At 39.4% G+C, this 16,053-nt stretch overlaps 1 protein-coding gene across 4 annotated transcripts in view; it reads left to right on the forward strand.

Moving 5' to 3' along the window:
* The window catches only part of LOC139817491 (uncharacterized), a 221,300-nt gene that overhangs the window by 112,127 nt on the left and 93,120 nt on the right, over positions 1-16,053 (forward strand). For all 4 annotated transcript variants that reach the window (XM_071785628.1, XM_071785627.1, XM_071785629.1 and 1 more), the window contains one exon: positions 2,646-2,762. In XM_071785628.1, coding sequence (XP_071641729.1) covers positions 2,646-2,762 — 117 coding nt within the window. The remainder of the gene's footprint in view (positions 1-2,645; positions 2,763-16,053) is intronic.

A 16,053-nucleotide genomic window follows, 5' to 3' on the forward strand; every position in this document is an offset into this window, starting at 1 on the left:
AATACGCGACAGTCATATTTTATCCGTAAACGAAAGCCAGCTGTTTGAAACTTTATCTGAAAAGTGTTGTTCTTCATAAAAGATGTTACAAAGCAACCGAGTTCGTATTCTCCGCGGAACGTTAACGGCATCGTAACTCGGATCAGAAGTTAGACCCGACCGGATTACGAGGAGATATATGTCCTCTCAGGCACCAATAGAGATCGAAGAGGATCGCGGCGCGACGATCGGATCCGCGACCTAACCCGTCGAAGCCGCAAGCAATTAATTCATAAGCGTACGCTCGACACAATGGTGAACTATAGTAGCACATATCCGTCTCTTCACGCAACAATGGCTCACGAGCATCCGTACGTTGCGCGAATTGTATCAAGATTTGAATGAGCCAATACAGAGAGATAAAGGGCCCTGGTCCCTGGGAGGCCAAAGATATTACTACACGAGAATACACGTCTCCGCGATTGTCTTGTTGATATGTTAATTAACGTTATTGATGTTAAAGCAAGACCGCCCCGAGCACCCAATATGGGTATCTATTAATCCTGTCGAACCACAATGCAGAATCGAGGTCGCGTTAACCGATTGTCTCAGTATTCAAATTGCATTATCCGACAAAATACATTATTGGCATGCACTGCAAATCTTCACGACTAATATCAGATTTTCATGCAAGAGTAGCTGAATAATTGATTAAAATTTTAATTATCACAAATCCTTTGAGTGACATGAAATAAATTACGTAATGCCAATCTGCCAATCTATTTGCAATTATTATATATATTTTTGAAAAGTAACGATGATTCTTTCTCGACCGACAGGCTATTGTTTTAGCATTGTGGCAATGTTATATTAGATATATCATATGTAGGAGATATATTCTGTATAGGTCATCTTTTCGTAGGAGGCTCGTCGACGCCGCAAAATTCTCTGGAATCTCGATAGATATTAATTAACCGAGCGTAGTATGGCGTATTTCGCCCGTTTTCCCTCTTACGAAGGTGAGACGAGACGGCAAGTCTGATTGAATCAGCATGATTCCCTCGTTGCGTATTACCCGTTGCGTAACCGCCTGATTCTATCCCGCTCATCCACCCCTCATGGATTCTCTCATTTCGTCCCTACCCCGAGAATCCTAGTCGACGACGCCTCGGGAAAACGAATCCTTTGAAGTCGCCCCGTAATCGAAGAAGTAATTTCAGCGCGACCCTCGTCGGCAATCGTTTTTCCCCGGTCGTATAGGGTCGCGCGTCTATCGAAATGTTCCCACGAAATGTTATTATCGGAAGCGCCCTGTCCTTGATAAAGACAATTAGCAGCGTAATTCACGCGACTTCGCGAGCGCATTGAATAAAATTAAGAAAAAGTACATATTTATGTGTGTATTTAACAGTAATATTAAATGTACGCACATTGTATTTATATTTTGAAACGATGATTGAAAGAGGTACTTGATAGCCGTATATAACTATGTCTTAATGAATTCATCACGTATTAATTTTTCTAGGTTCAAAAGAGAAATATATATCTCTGTATAGTTATATTACTTTTGAGAACTTTTGATCTCTGTAAATATTACAAAGTATTTATGGATAAAGAAATTTCAGAGCATAAAGAAAAGATTTAATATAAAATCTGTTTTTGACCCAAATAAAATTTTAATATTTATTTCGTGTTAATGAACATGTTTGTAGCGATTTTGACCGTCTGTTCGTTAAAAATTACGCAACGCAAGTAACTCGTTATCCGGCTATATCTACATTTTTTGCCTTCGCTTAAAACATTGCTTGATTAGAACGTAGCATTGAGGCAACCGGTCAATTCTACGCTTGAATAAAGCGGACGTATTCTTGTCAATGGCCGCATTTCTTTTTTGATCTCTTCTATCTTCTCATATCGCGCGAGTTTTAGGTTAAAATTACTACCGACATTTTCCTCGGACGGAACCCAAATTCAATTTTACTTTACACAATCTAATTTAAGCAAAGCGAAACTCGTACTGTACGTGGCGAAACTTGGTTAACATTAAACTTCGCACATATTGGATTCAAAATACGATTCCTACCAAATTCAATCTGGAATAGCAAGTACAGGTCTTAACATCACGGAGAATAAAATCAAATTCAAAGCACGTATACTGGAGTTGAGCGTAGATGCCACTTTGTAAAGTAAACGATCTCAAAATGAAAGGCTTTCCCTTTTCTCGTCGTCAAGAGATTGAGAATTTCGCGGATCCAGGATCAACAAGACAAAATTTTAATACTCGATTGTAATAAATGCAAAGACAGCCCACAATAAATATGCGAGATAAAGGATTTCTACCCTGAGGAAGGCGATGTCCTCGAAAAGTAATTTAAATATTCCAGACTCGGAGATAACAGCGAACAGAAAATTCTTACCCGACTTCACAGTAAAATATGCATGTTTCCTAAAACTCTACGACATAAAATTCAACTCGTCGCAATGCTCAGCGAGGAGAATTTCACAACGTTCACGCTCAGAGTGAGTTAACAATTCTACGTAGTGCTATGGGGCAGTCGGATCGAAAATTGTGGAAATTAATTAATTAACGACAGAAAAGGAAGTATCAGTTCGTGCGCTCAGAGCTAATGGACAGCTACTGGAGAGATTTTATCTTTCTGTTACAGGTGCGAGGGCGGCTGGCTTCAACTCGAGGGCAGTGCTCGCGTTTGCGGTCGCAACCAACGCTTCGACCGACCGGTCGTTCTCTTTTCAGACAAGCCGATGGCGATTCTACATATGCAGTGAGTACAATACCTTTATCGCTTTATTTCAGTCAGCGCGAACGGTTTTTGCATTGTCACTTCGCTAAGTTAAAAGCAATAATTATTCCACTCGAACGAACTGCATCAATTACCATTAATTACGCTTCGCGTTATAATAAAATATCTTTTTAACAGAAGACTTTTCTACTTTATATACGTATAAAATTTGGAACATTCAAAGCATTCGTAATGGCACTTTAATGTTTCAAATAACATCGTAAATAAGAACGATCTTAAAGATTATCTGTTTTCGCCAAGTAAATCCGTGAAGATTATTTATCTTGCCGAAGTTGCGTACGAATATTTTTATGTAGGACACAATTTTCTCTTCAGCTTTCTGGAAATATAAGATTTCAGCAAGGACGATTGAATACATAAATATCTATCTGCATTGTCGCTAAAAAGGTTTCGCCGATTTCTTTTTTCGCACGTTTTGTACAGAACCATTGTGTTCCAGATGAATTGCGAGTGCGTAAAGTCGATTTAATGTTACTGCGCGAGTTACCGTCAGTAGCGCTATTGAGAACGAAAGACGAGGACGGACGGCAGAAGGATAGGTAGAATTCCAACAGCATTACGAAATAGGAACACGTTCTGAGCTAAGTGCTTCTTACTATCCCAAGTCGTTGCCCGATTCGAGTTACCCGAACGTGCACCAGTAACGCTCGTACATCGAATTTTACTCTTAAATACCATTAGGCACTGATATCGGAGAGAATTCGCGCTCTCGAATCTCCGTATCCTCGCAAAAGTTTCTCTCGTCCTATATTAGGTATCGTAATAAATCGGACTGATTTCGATAATTTTGGAGAAAGAGCAAAAGCTCAGAAACGACGTGGCGCAGAGTATTTACACGATTCGCACCTTATAAAAAGCGATTTCCATTATCAAGTAGCCCGGCTCTCGCTTTATCCGCCGTTTGTACTTGAACATCAGCTTCTGAGAAGAGTTTAATTTAAATGCAAATTGATTTACCTTTGATAAAGTGAAATGGGGTTTCCTCTGTTTACTGCGAAGGCGAGAATTATTTTTTAAATTAACTTTCTTGACGTCGTGCTCGCCACGTAACCGTATTTAATTACGCTGAAACTACGTAGAGAAGTAATAACGTGAAATTAATAGCTATTCATGGTTGATGTGCTCCGAAACGTTACGAGCATCAATGGAAATGGAATGCAAATTAATTATTACGTTTGATGAAATGTATTACATCGATTTATTTATTTATTTAATGGATGTTATCTGGCGGAGGATGTCAACATTTTATGATTTAATACGCGTGTGTGTTTGCAACATTGTAATTTGGGATTAATTTTTGAACCAATTATTTCGTTTTCTCATATTTATCGCGTCGATAATCAAATATAAATAATTGGAATCATAGCAACAGGCAATTAATGCGAGCGATCCGTAAAATGTTCATCTGCAGCTCCGCAGTCGAGGTGAATTGTTATGGCGGTCGTCTGAGAGCACCGAAAAATCTGAATAATTGATTGGTACATATTGTTGGGCCTCACGGGAGTCGGTAAATGGTGGAAAAGTTGCAAATTCGTCCGTAGGTAAATTCCCGCGCGGCACCCCGCGCGGCGCGCCTCCATTATTTATGTTTCTTAATTGGCGCGTCCAGAAAAAGCGAATTCTGTCGGACAACGAGAAGCTTCGTTACGAACTGCTCATTAAATATTTATGGCGAAATCAGTGTCTGCGCGTCGTCAACTAAGGTCTGCGTATACATAAAACATCAGCAGTTTGCCACGCAACTCATTTCTTTGATCGCGGCGCAAGATTCTCCGAAGATGTTTCCGCGAAAGGTTTTGATGATCCACTCGAAAGAGACGAGTCTAAATAAACGTACAGCGAGTATCACGTGAAAACTGCATTTGACAAATACATACATCTCTTCGAAAACAGTATTAATTTTATATATTTTCACTATCTATCACACGCACACATTGAAAATCGAGAGACTCGCAAGAGTAACGTGGCTTAAAATTTAATTCTGTTAGCCGGTTCCAAAAGTAATTTCATTGTCCAATATGATGTTCAATAAATTTGTGGGGAAATCGCGCTTGATTTCTATCACAAATTGTTTCCATAAATTACGTGCGAATGCAGCAACGTAGATAAGATAATAATTGTATCAAATAGCATTAAAGTAAAACTCGATGAGCGTAAAATTGATAAAACGTGCATGCTAACGTAGTAATCCATAGTAAAACGTCATTTTGCAGAAAAATAATTCGTTTTCAGCTAATAGTAGGAATTAAACCTTTTTTCTCTCTTCTTTACGTACACATTAATATCTAATTAAATAAGTTTATATTTGCCACATACGTACAACTGATAATAATTTTAATTCTACAACAGTTTTAATTGTATGACGAAATTTCTTGATCACAACGTGAGAAAGTATGATTATTTGTACGATATTTGTTACATAACGGTAGAAGAATAAGAGAATTCGGAAGAAGTCACTATCGAGAGTATACTTTTGACCCGGAAATGTCTTTCGTGTTATTACTCGGCACTTTCTCAGCGAAGGCTCCGAAACGCGGCTTGGTTGGTATGAAATTTATATAAGTTGAGAAGTTGAGTGTAATGTGGCAAACCCGTCGCACGCGACTGGCATAAATGTGTCAAGAAATGATTTATGGCGTTTAACTTCTCCGCCCGTCCGTGGCAACTTCTTATATGAAAATATCTAGGAAACTTAACAACAAACGACAATCTATGAGTCGTGATGCGCGATATTTATCTCTCAATAAGAAATTAAACAGGATATGTCTTTGATTGGTCGAGAAAAAAGAGAAACAGAAATAACATTTTGTCGAATAGTTGTTTTTATTATCACAGACGAAGAAAACGATATAATTATGATAGTCAAAAATTATCTCGCAGACGAATCGGAATGAAAAAGAAATGAGAAGAAGCGAATTTTACGGACGACTAAGCGTACGCAGTGATATAAAATGGCGCGACAAATTTTTCATGAATTTTCTGGCTGAAAATTTCCTATAGTGCCGCTTAATTGGTTAAATTAACGAGCCGCGACGAAAATTTCGTCGGATGGTATCCTCGAAAGTACACAATGCACGCGAAACGTCGCATAATATTTTTCACTGCGTCGGCTGTAAAGTAACGACACGTATCCAGCCGAATTCGAGGCAATAATCGGATTCCCATGAAATTTCAACGCGCTCATTTCCATAACTACGTCCTTTTACGTCACCGTGAAACATTGAAATGGACTGAATTATTCAACCGATAATACGCGGCTCATACGCGGAATACGGACGGAAACTTTGTCTGTTATGTTTCAACATATTGCATAATGCACTTTAAACTACGGCCGTTGTCCACGCAGGATATAAACCGTAATAAGGTCAATATACGATCTCGGTTTATCGCGGAACGGGAGTGCTCTCGTGAGGAAAGTACGAGAAATACTCGTTTGCCTCGCTTATATTTTTCTTTTACCAATATGTCAGATTTATTCGAAAATCTCTTTTTTTTCTGAAATGGAATATGAAACAAAAATAACGAAATATACGACAGAAATATTGAACAAACTATCCAAGTTTGTACATTCACGCAGTGTTAGTAAAGTTTTGTTTATTGTGTATCACTAAAAAGGTTTTTCTAAAGAGATCGGCTGCACGGATCACTGCATAGGTACTTCTCTTGCTTATTGTTAGTAGCAACTAACAACAACAGTAAGCACATAAAGCAAGCAGTGATCCGTGGAGCTGATTTGTTTACAAAAAATTTTATAGTGATACATAATAAACAGAACTTTACAAAATTATTTTAAAAAAGATTTTTAAGAGGATATTGAAACGTTTATAATAATGTATAAATGAAAGTTCAACAACGTTGATTCTAAAAGTTGTTGAACTTTTATTTACACATTATTATAAACGTTTCAGTATTTTCTTAAAAATCTTTTTTAAAATAATTTTATGTGTCCATATACTATAAAATATTTTCATAATTAAAAAAGTAACAAAAGTGAAAGATTTAACACGAAGTACCTATTTGTTAATTTCGTAGTAGCACAATTCGCGATTAATATGGTATATTCTTTCGTGGACTATTATTATAGATATTGTTTACTCTTAATTAAATAACTTTGACATACGATCTTATAATTAATATCATTTCTTGGACATGGTGAATCACACATATATGTCATAGTATATATTATATTTTGAAATTTCGGACAACCATGATCTAGATCTGGGATTTTACCGGAATATCTACCGCAGGTATTTTACCAAAATTTATCTATTAAATACATTTAATACTTTGCAACTGCATATCGTATGTATTAAGTGCAATATTGCTAATTTTCTCGCCGTTATTAACATTATTACAACGGAATTATAATACCTTACGATCTTCGTACGCGCGCACAGAATCGATGAATTTATTGTATGACCGAGTTTGCGGTATTATTTTAAAACGCGAGAGATGAAAATTAAACTAGTGGAATAAAATTCCCCGCCGGCAGCTATTTATTTTCTATTTGTGTATACCGTAATAATGAATCTGCAGAATTTGCCATAGAGAATTTGACAATTTCGCAAAACAATGCTCGCAGCAGCAACGATGCTGCGCACAGTCGCATGCGAGAGGGTTGAAGTAAATTAAGCGTAACCGACGATGAGATTACTACTGAATTTTGGACAATTCTTGTCTTCATGGCAAGTTTACATCAAGTCTCTAGCGTACTACGTTTTGAGAGCGCATGTTTGCATCCTTCCTGTATCTCTTTCTCTTGAAACCCTCTCTGACGAAAGTTTGCAATCGCTATTTACCACCGCGAAGATACTAAACTACAAAGCCGCGTTTCCAGTTTACTTCGACGACCGTTAAATTGGATACTCGTTTCAGATTTAGTCGAATTTCGGCTTGTTGTAAAGCTTCAACGATGTAGAAAAGCTTTCCGCCGAAACTTAATGTACATCTCACAATGAAATGAATTATGTGTTGAGACGAGGGCAAGCGATAACGATGCTTTTGCAATTAAAAGTGTTTGCGATTTACCTTTGCGATCTGCATAGAAAGTTCGAGGCGTGTACTGTTCGTGCACTTTGACAATCTGCATAATTATATGTTTTAGATGTTCCTTGCTTATGCCGGAGCATCAATCCTTTCTTTCACAACTTCTAATTTACATGCAAATTAATTCACTTTTGATGGAGTAATGCGGAGAGGTGCCTTTACTCGTGACGAAATTAGTTTATTAAATTAGTAGCTCTAATTTTTGCCATTATCCGCTTCGAGGTTGTCGCCGTTCGCAACATCATACAGTCACGTCAAACCGTATTTGATGTTCAATCACGTAACCGCAAGTTAATTTAGTTGGACGGCCATCGAACACCAAAGGACGGGCGCACTCTTTTCTGAGTTCGCGGCATTTTCAGGCGGCTTAAGTCCTGCCATCCTAATTTTCGGTTCGTTTCACGCCGCCACGGCAGCCGCCTCGAACTTCCGCGAAACTTAACCGGTCGACAATAAAATCGATATCTTGACAAAAGGGAACGACCTCTGGCAACGGCATGCCTTATGCGATCCATTAGGTGAATGAAAAGACAGGAAAGGCTTTGCGCCCACCTTTTTTTATAGCCTGCCATTATTCGTCGACCTCTTTCTCTTTCTCTCCCGTTCTTTCTCTTTCTTTATATAAAAGGCATCTTCGTAGAAAAATGTCTCCGGGCGAAGAAATGGAGTTCGTATGTTTATTTCAAAGTAGCTTCCTTAGTGTGCAGCTTCACGAAGGAGAACAATACGGGTCCTATCGAAATATCATTTTCGCGAAAAGAATAATATCCGATAGATTGGAGTTTTATCCGTCGGGAAAAGCGCTTTTCTTTTAGGTACCATCGATCGAATTGCTTTTAGGATACCACGAACGGAGCAGGAATGTCAGACGGCAGGAGATCTTCAATTTCTCTCAAACGATAAATCACGATTGTGTGTCTCGTGAAAAATATATTCTTTTGTTATCCAAAGATTGTTTCTGAAAATTTTATTATCGGACATTGTTTTATTATGTTATTAAATATGGAGTGTAATACATCCGAACAGACAACATTAGGATTATCTTACAACAGAGAAAGAGAGAGAGACGTTGGCGAGAAACCATAAGTAGAAAATCTGAACGAAGAACTCGTACGTCAAAGAATAAGTTGGAACATCACCGCATATATATAGAATTACTTGGAAATCTCTCGGTCTACCTACAATTAACCAGAAGCTACCCCTACAGCTAGTAGTCGGAACAAAAACGCTATCTAGAAAGGTGCAGTAGAAGACCAACAGCAAAGAACTTTCTTTTCCTTTTAAAAGCGAATAAAATAGTCTACGTGTTACTTTCTGAATTGTTTAAATATATCCTATATACTCAAATTTCTTTTATTTAAACTATTCATACTGTAAATTAACATTATATATACCGAAATCTTGTACTAAAATATTTACTGTAATTTTATACCTCTGCTATTTTATCGGCAAATTAGGCCAATTAGAATATAGATTAGATTGATTCATTTGTAAATAGCAGTTTTTCCAAAATAATTTTATGTGTCTTATTGCTTGTAAATTTATATATCTTACAATTATAATTATATAATTGAAGATTTAGTACCAATAAGACTGAAGAACACTTTTTACTTCCTTATTTTGTTCGATAATTGTTATTTAAAGTAGTAAGTAGAAATTAATAAAATCTCTCTCTCTCTCTCTCTCTCTCTCTCTCTCTCTCAAGTTACTTTTTTAAATATAATTACATAAGAGATATTTAAAGGACATAGGCGATCGTTACAAAAAAACCACTTCACAGTCAATACAGAAAATTGGAGTAGCACGAACCTTTCCACTAGACTGAAGAAATGAAAGACAGATCGTGCGTGGAACCCCTGAGAGAGAGACTGCGGAGAAAGCCTATCGTGTCTTAGCTGCGGGTGAAACAAAAAAGACGGGAAGAAAGAGACGTCTTCCATATCCGTCGAACTGTGCTTTCGATTTTGCGCGTAAGCCCACTCTTCCTCTTTATACCCTTGTCAGACTGCAACCCTGATTGAATGGATGCGGGCTAGTGCCACGTCTGCAGCTCCGAATTGCTGAACCTGTCGCGAGGAAAGACGTGAAACAATCCTATATAAATAATGGAAGTAAAGAGAGAGAGAGAGAGAGAGAGAGAGAGAGAGAGAGAGAGAGAAAGAGAGAGGAAGATATACGATTGTAACAATTACGATATTAAGGTTACTGTAAAATCTTGCTTACGCACAACCGCGGCCGTGGTAGTTCCAATTTCATAGACATGCGATATTTTATTTTATGTCTTCGCCGTGCCTTTGTGCAATATCGCTTCGCCGAATAGTATGCGTTTCCATGAAAATAACACTCTCGCAAGCAGACGATCATTTCCCATCGTTCAAGACATAAGATTCTATTTGCGACGAATGAGAGGAATTACCGCGCGAGGAATTGGACTGACGTAACCGATCCGGCTTAATCGCAAAGAAAAATTAGGTTCGTTATCCTTTCCCGGTGGGTATCGATTAGCAGATTAGTTTTATCGAGTGCCACGGGGGCGGATATCTCGTATAGCGTATAGGAAGACGGAAAGAAAGAGCCTCGAATCTGATTCCGGCAATCTGTCTGCTCGAGTCGGACCCGAGTCACCCTCTCTTTTCCTCGCGAGGCCGGGGATACATTTTTCGAGATAATTTCCCGTCAGAACTCCCCCGGGATAGCTGTGCGCGCTCATCGACTCCGGTGGGATGGGGGAGGGCCAAGATAAGCCCGCGCAATATCGGATTCGAATCCTACGTACGAGGCGTGGGGTGAGAGCACCCTGGGGTACTTTCTGGTAGCCGAGTACAACGCGATGGCGGCATATCCCACGCGATCCACACGTGCGCGATTTATTCGCCGGCGCAAGATGAATATTTTATTAACCCATTAGGATAAGTCGACAATTTATGTCGAACGGATCTCGCGCGATAAAAAAGGATTTACTTAAGGGAACACGCTGAGATGTAGAAGCGCGCTAATATTTTAAGATCTTTATCGCTCATTGATAAAGATCTTTGTTAGCAGGCGTAGAAAAATATTCCGCGATAATATCTCACTAGATAAGCTTATAAAGCTAACAACGAATATTTTTAGTCTCTGTTTAGTCTCACGTGCTATTATCTGTATTTATATATCTATAACGATATGATTCAAACGTTGGATATAAAGAAAAATTCTTTATCTGTCTTTGAAAATTTAATTAATATATTGAGTATTATGAATTTATTGACATACACATGATAAACAATATTGTATTTAAATAAAGAAACACCTTTCTCTTGTCTTAATAATAAATAAAATACACTGCAGCGCAACAGTAAGGGATTGAATTTTCGTATAAACACTTTCGCGCACCTGTGGCAAGGTGTCACGAGATGAAACACCTACATTAGGAAAGTAGAACTGTTAGTCAACACCTCATTATGAAAATTACTCGTGCTATTCCGTAACATCGTTGCTCTTCCGGCTTCACGTAAGATATAGAAGAACGGAAGGCAAAAGGGAATTGCGCGCGTGCGCGGATGAGGATGAAGTAAATGTGGAGTACGCAAATTACAGGACCATAGCGATTAATGTTAACGACACGCATTAGCAGTCTTGTTACGGACACCGGCAGTCCCACTGCACTCGCTCTTGTCGAGAACAACCTGCTGACCTTAATTCGCGTGAAAGTGTTAAGTATCCTCTATACGTCAAATCTGTCACACGCAAAATATTCTCGATTTGTTGCGAACGTTCGAACGCTGTGAGCAAACTGTCAGTTGAATAATTGTTTCTGAAAAAAAAAATGCAAATTTTATAAATAAATAGTTCCGCGTTTACCTCAATTTGTTCGTATTATACATAGATATATACATGATAAGTATGACACGACATCCAGCACACGGCTGTTACGTTATAAATGGTCTTCCATTTTCATTTGTTTGCAATTCTTTTTCCGATGCAATTGCCCTTTTAATAAGTTGATTTATAATGATAATTGCATATATGGTATCGTACTTTGAGAATTCTCTCGCAAAGAATTAAATATTGCCATACTCAAAATTTTAGACAATTAGAAAGTTAACATATATTTGTTATGCATTTTTTGTTTTTATGTTTAATAGAACTACATGAGATATCGTTATATCATACATCATACAAAGTTTGAATAATTAGCGTATCGTTACACGCGCAATGCATCGCGCGTTGTCTAATTGGTTATTTGTGAAGAAGCATAGCGCGTAAAATACGATATGGCGATATTATTTTCCCGAACGTTAAGCAATTAATTGGTCACGCATATTATTACCGTCAATGACACGGCCACTTCCGCTACGAAAATGATTAATCGCGTCGCTACCATATTTCCGAAGGTAACGCAGCCCTTTCGCGTGGACCGTCGCCCTCGGTGTAACGCCGTACGTAATTGCGCATCATCGAATTAGCCTGGACCTGCCGGTCAACCGTGCAGATAGTTCTAGCGATAAGAATCGAATTTCGTATACACGCCATTCTCAAATGGCCGACCTGGTGCACCGGTGCATCGATAAGAGTCAAATTCTGCGTGAACAAATCCCCGGTGTCGTGCCCCGCGCTTATCGATCATTACGGCTAAATGGCTAATTGTTTGTTAAATGCGAGACTTACTATACACCGCGGTATCTCATTCGCACGCGGTTTGGCTCGATATCACGCTTTATAGCCGCTTTTGTGCCCACAAAACAACGATCTTTATCGTCGCATTACCGCGCTGCCGCTCGCTTTCGGTATTTACATGCATCAACACACACACGTGTTACTGGGTTAATGCAAAATTTCAGATTTAAAAAATGTACGCCGGTACAATTTAGTCATTGCAGTTTAGTCGAGCTAGTTCATTCGAGAATCAACTGTTCGACCGCGTTTCCACTGTTAAAAAACAACGTTTAGACCTCCAGGAACACGAGAAGGCTTTCCTTGCTGAAAACGAGATTTTTCACGAGGAAGAACAATGGTCGTTTATCACGCGTAATCTTCCACTCCTGCGAATTAAAAGCGAATCAACCCCATGCCGCCCTTTGCCGCCCGCCGAATGCAAATCAGCCGAATTTCACCTGGAGGCAAGATAAAGCCTGAATAAAGCCCGGTGCAATAACGATCGCGTCTAACGCAGGGAACGACGAGACGAGAGAGGTGTGTAAAATGTTTGATCGGGGAGACTAGTATTTCTGACGAAACTAGGCCCCGAGAGTTTGCCCCACAATGGCAATCGATGGCGGTGGAAACGCAAGGCAGAAAATTGCATCGCGGTACGCGGGCCACGTCGTTTCCTCGCTCCTCGTAGATACCACGGGAAAGTTGAAATTCCCGAAAGCGAATGTCAGTTAAACTAACGAACGAACCCGGGGCTAAAAACAGAGCGTGAAAAATAGTCACGAAAATGACATGCCGCGCGCGCGCGCGACGTTGTAATTTTAGCAAATATTAATCCGCAGACATCACTTTTCGCGCTGTAATTATAACTTCGGCGAAATTCCCGTCGAACTGCACGTAAGTATCCATAGAGAATAATTTGTGTATCCATTGATATAATTATAGCTTCTATACACTTTCCGAAATCTAATACTTGCACAAATGAGTGCGATATTAACTTTGACAACAACAAAGTTCGTTCTCTTTTGATCCTCTTATCCGAAAACTAATTTCCCCCTTTGACACGCAGCGTTGCCTAAACACATTTCGCCTTTGACCTTTGACCTTTCGCCTTTCGGCCACCCCTTTTCACGATGTTCCAGTTCTGTATACACAGACTGCGACGATTACCATTTTCAAACGTTTAGTCGCTTTTGCGCTCTCCCTCGTCCGCCGACCCAATTTCGCTCTGACGAATTTCTTTGCCTTTTCTTTTCTCCCTTCCGTTTAATTAAGCTACGGGAATTAAGCACTAGAAAGTCCCCATTTGTTATTCATTTTAACCGGGAACCTGCGCCTGCCTCGGCGTGGCATTGCAAAAACTGTCTTGACAGTCGGGAGCTAATTCCATTTTACCTATTGCTGGTAGTTTCACGCAATATAAAACAAATACGATATTGCCTTTACGAAAAGAAATTAATTAAGGTATATCCTAATAAAGACATTTAATTAAAATATATATCTTAATAAAAAGCATTTAAACGTCAAACGCGATATTTGTTAAGAAGCTTAAACGCATTATATAATATTTTATCGAGGTATTTGTCGAAAAACTTCGATAAATAACTGCCTATTATTATGTCGAGGCTTGCAAGAAAAACTTTAATAAATTACTGCCCATTATTATGTCAAAGCTTAAAAGATTTACCAATCTATTTTTACGCACACAGCAGAAAATAGATATCGTCGTCAATATCACATAACAGGATTCAATTCAATTAGCTATGTTTCTACATGCACTCATATAGTTTATTTCTGCAATATGCAATGAATTGTGCTATTTAAGAATTATAAATTATGTTAATTTCTGGTACTTTTTAATTAACAGTGAAACATTATGATGCAATATAGATATACGTAAATATGCTCGTATACGTGCGCACATAAAATGTGAAAGAGTATTATTGCATCAGCAAAAGCTTTATACGATTGTTAATCCTTAACGATTGGATGTCGTATCGCAAATTATACGCACGTACTATATCGGAATTAATCCTCTTTGTGCGTATGAGCGCCGGTCGGGGCGATGGCGGGGAATTGTGCCCGCGTCGTCGAAAACTTCGACAAATCTCCGGGATCGAAAACAGCGCAAAAGGCAAAGCCCGTAATTAACGCGTCACAGTCATGCACTTTCGGCATTAATCGCATCGGCGAATTGGATTTACGAGTCGCGAGAGCGATTTTCGACATTCACCTGTCGACCGCGTTTCATCGGTTGTATTTCCGTAAGCCCCGCTCGCATATATACCGTGTGGCCTGCCTAATGTTCCCGCTTGACACATAATCACGTCTTGCGCCGCGAGTTATCGACGTTAACGACCCGTAAGGCCCAGCCTAGCGTACTTGTTAATCGCGCGGCTTTCGAGGCAACGCCAACGTCGGAATTCAGATTAACGTGCCTCGCGGTAAACTTCATCAGCGTCACTCGTGACGACGAGTTCCGGCCGGCACGTTTGCTCGGCAGATATTTGATCTCCGCACGGAATCGAGTCCGGTCGCGCCGGCGGCGGTACAAGCCACGATCCGCTTCCCTCGTCGGTGCATTGGATGGCGAACTAATAAACGCGACATCGATACCTGGGGTGCTGTATGCACATACCTATGTATACGTAGGCATTGCCACGCACAAATGAGCGAACTCCCGAAACTTCCCGGAGCAATGTAGTTTTCGCCAATAGCGTCACGATGACACTCATCCATGAAACATATACGTATCCATATAGGTCTGGTAGAGTGTGTAGACCTACAGCATGTCGTAACGTAATTGCGTGTCGTATATGCACCTGCGATCGAAAAGTCAAAATTATAGAAATTTCCAGGATTCGCGCTGCCCTACGATCGCGATTGACAAAGGATATACTTCGTAGGATCTTCGGAAGAGGCTATCGAGCGTAGAATTTGTAATTTTCTGCTTCCCTCGGTTGAATGTAATCTTTCTGATATTTTGGGAAACGATGTATTCGCTGACGAAGCCTCGAGGTACATTTGCGAAAGTGGTCGCAATATGAGACCAATATGTGTTCGGGTAGGATCGAAAAACGAATACGATAGAAACGAATATTCGGTAATCTCGCTGCGGATTTGGCAGATTTGGATATGGTACCTAGGAATGAACCTCTTGAGTTTTTAATTTGTTTAACTTGTGACTACATTTCTAGATTTGTTTAACTTATGACTACATTTCTAGATATATTTTAATTACAAAAAAGACATATGCGCACACATACACACAAGCATAAGTCTCTTTAGCTTCTCTTTAAAGTGTTTCTAAAACTGTGCAAAAGATACGATACTTTTAAAACAATTAGAACTCAAATAAATATGGATTTCATTTTCGGTTTAGAACTCGCACATTTGCCGACACAAGATTCCATGACATTCACTTTGTATAAAGCAAACAGACATTAATTGGTATCATCGTCGCGTTGTCGCGTTAAGAAGCGAGCCGGATCCGCTCCCGGTAACTTGGACTTAGGCGGTCCGAAACCGTCGGAAATCCGTTTTCAGTCCCAGAGCGAAACCGCACTGTTCTCCA

The sequence above is a fragment of the Temnothorax longispinosus genome, chromosome 8 (assembly GCF_030848805.1).
Source record: "Temnothorax longispinosus isolate EJ_2023e chromosome 8, Tlon_JGU_v1, whole genome shotgun sequence".
Taxonomy (NCBI): Eukaryota; Metazoa; Arthropoda; class Insecta; order Hymenoptera; family Formicidae; genus Temnothorax; species Temnothorax longispinosus.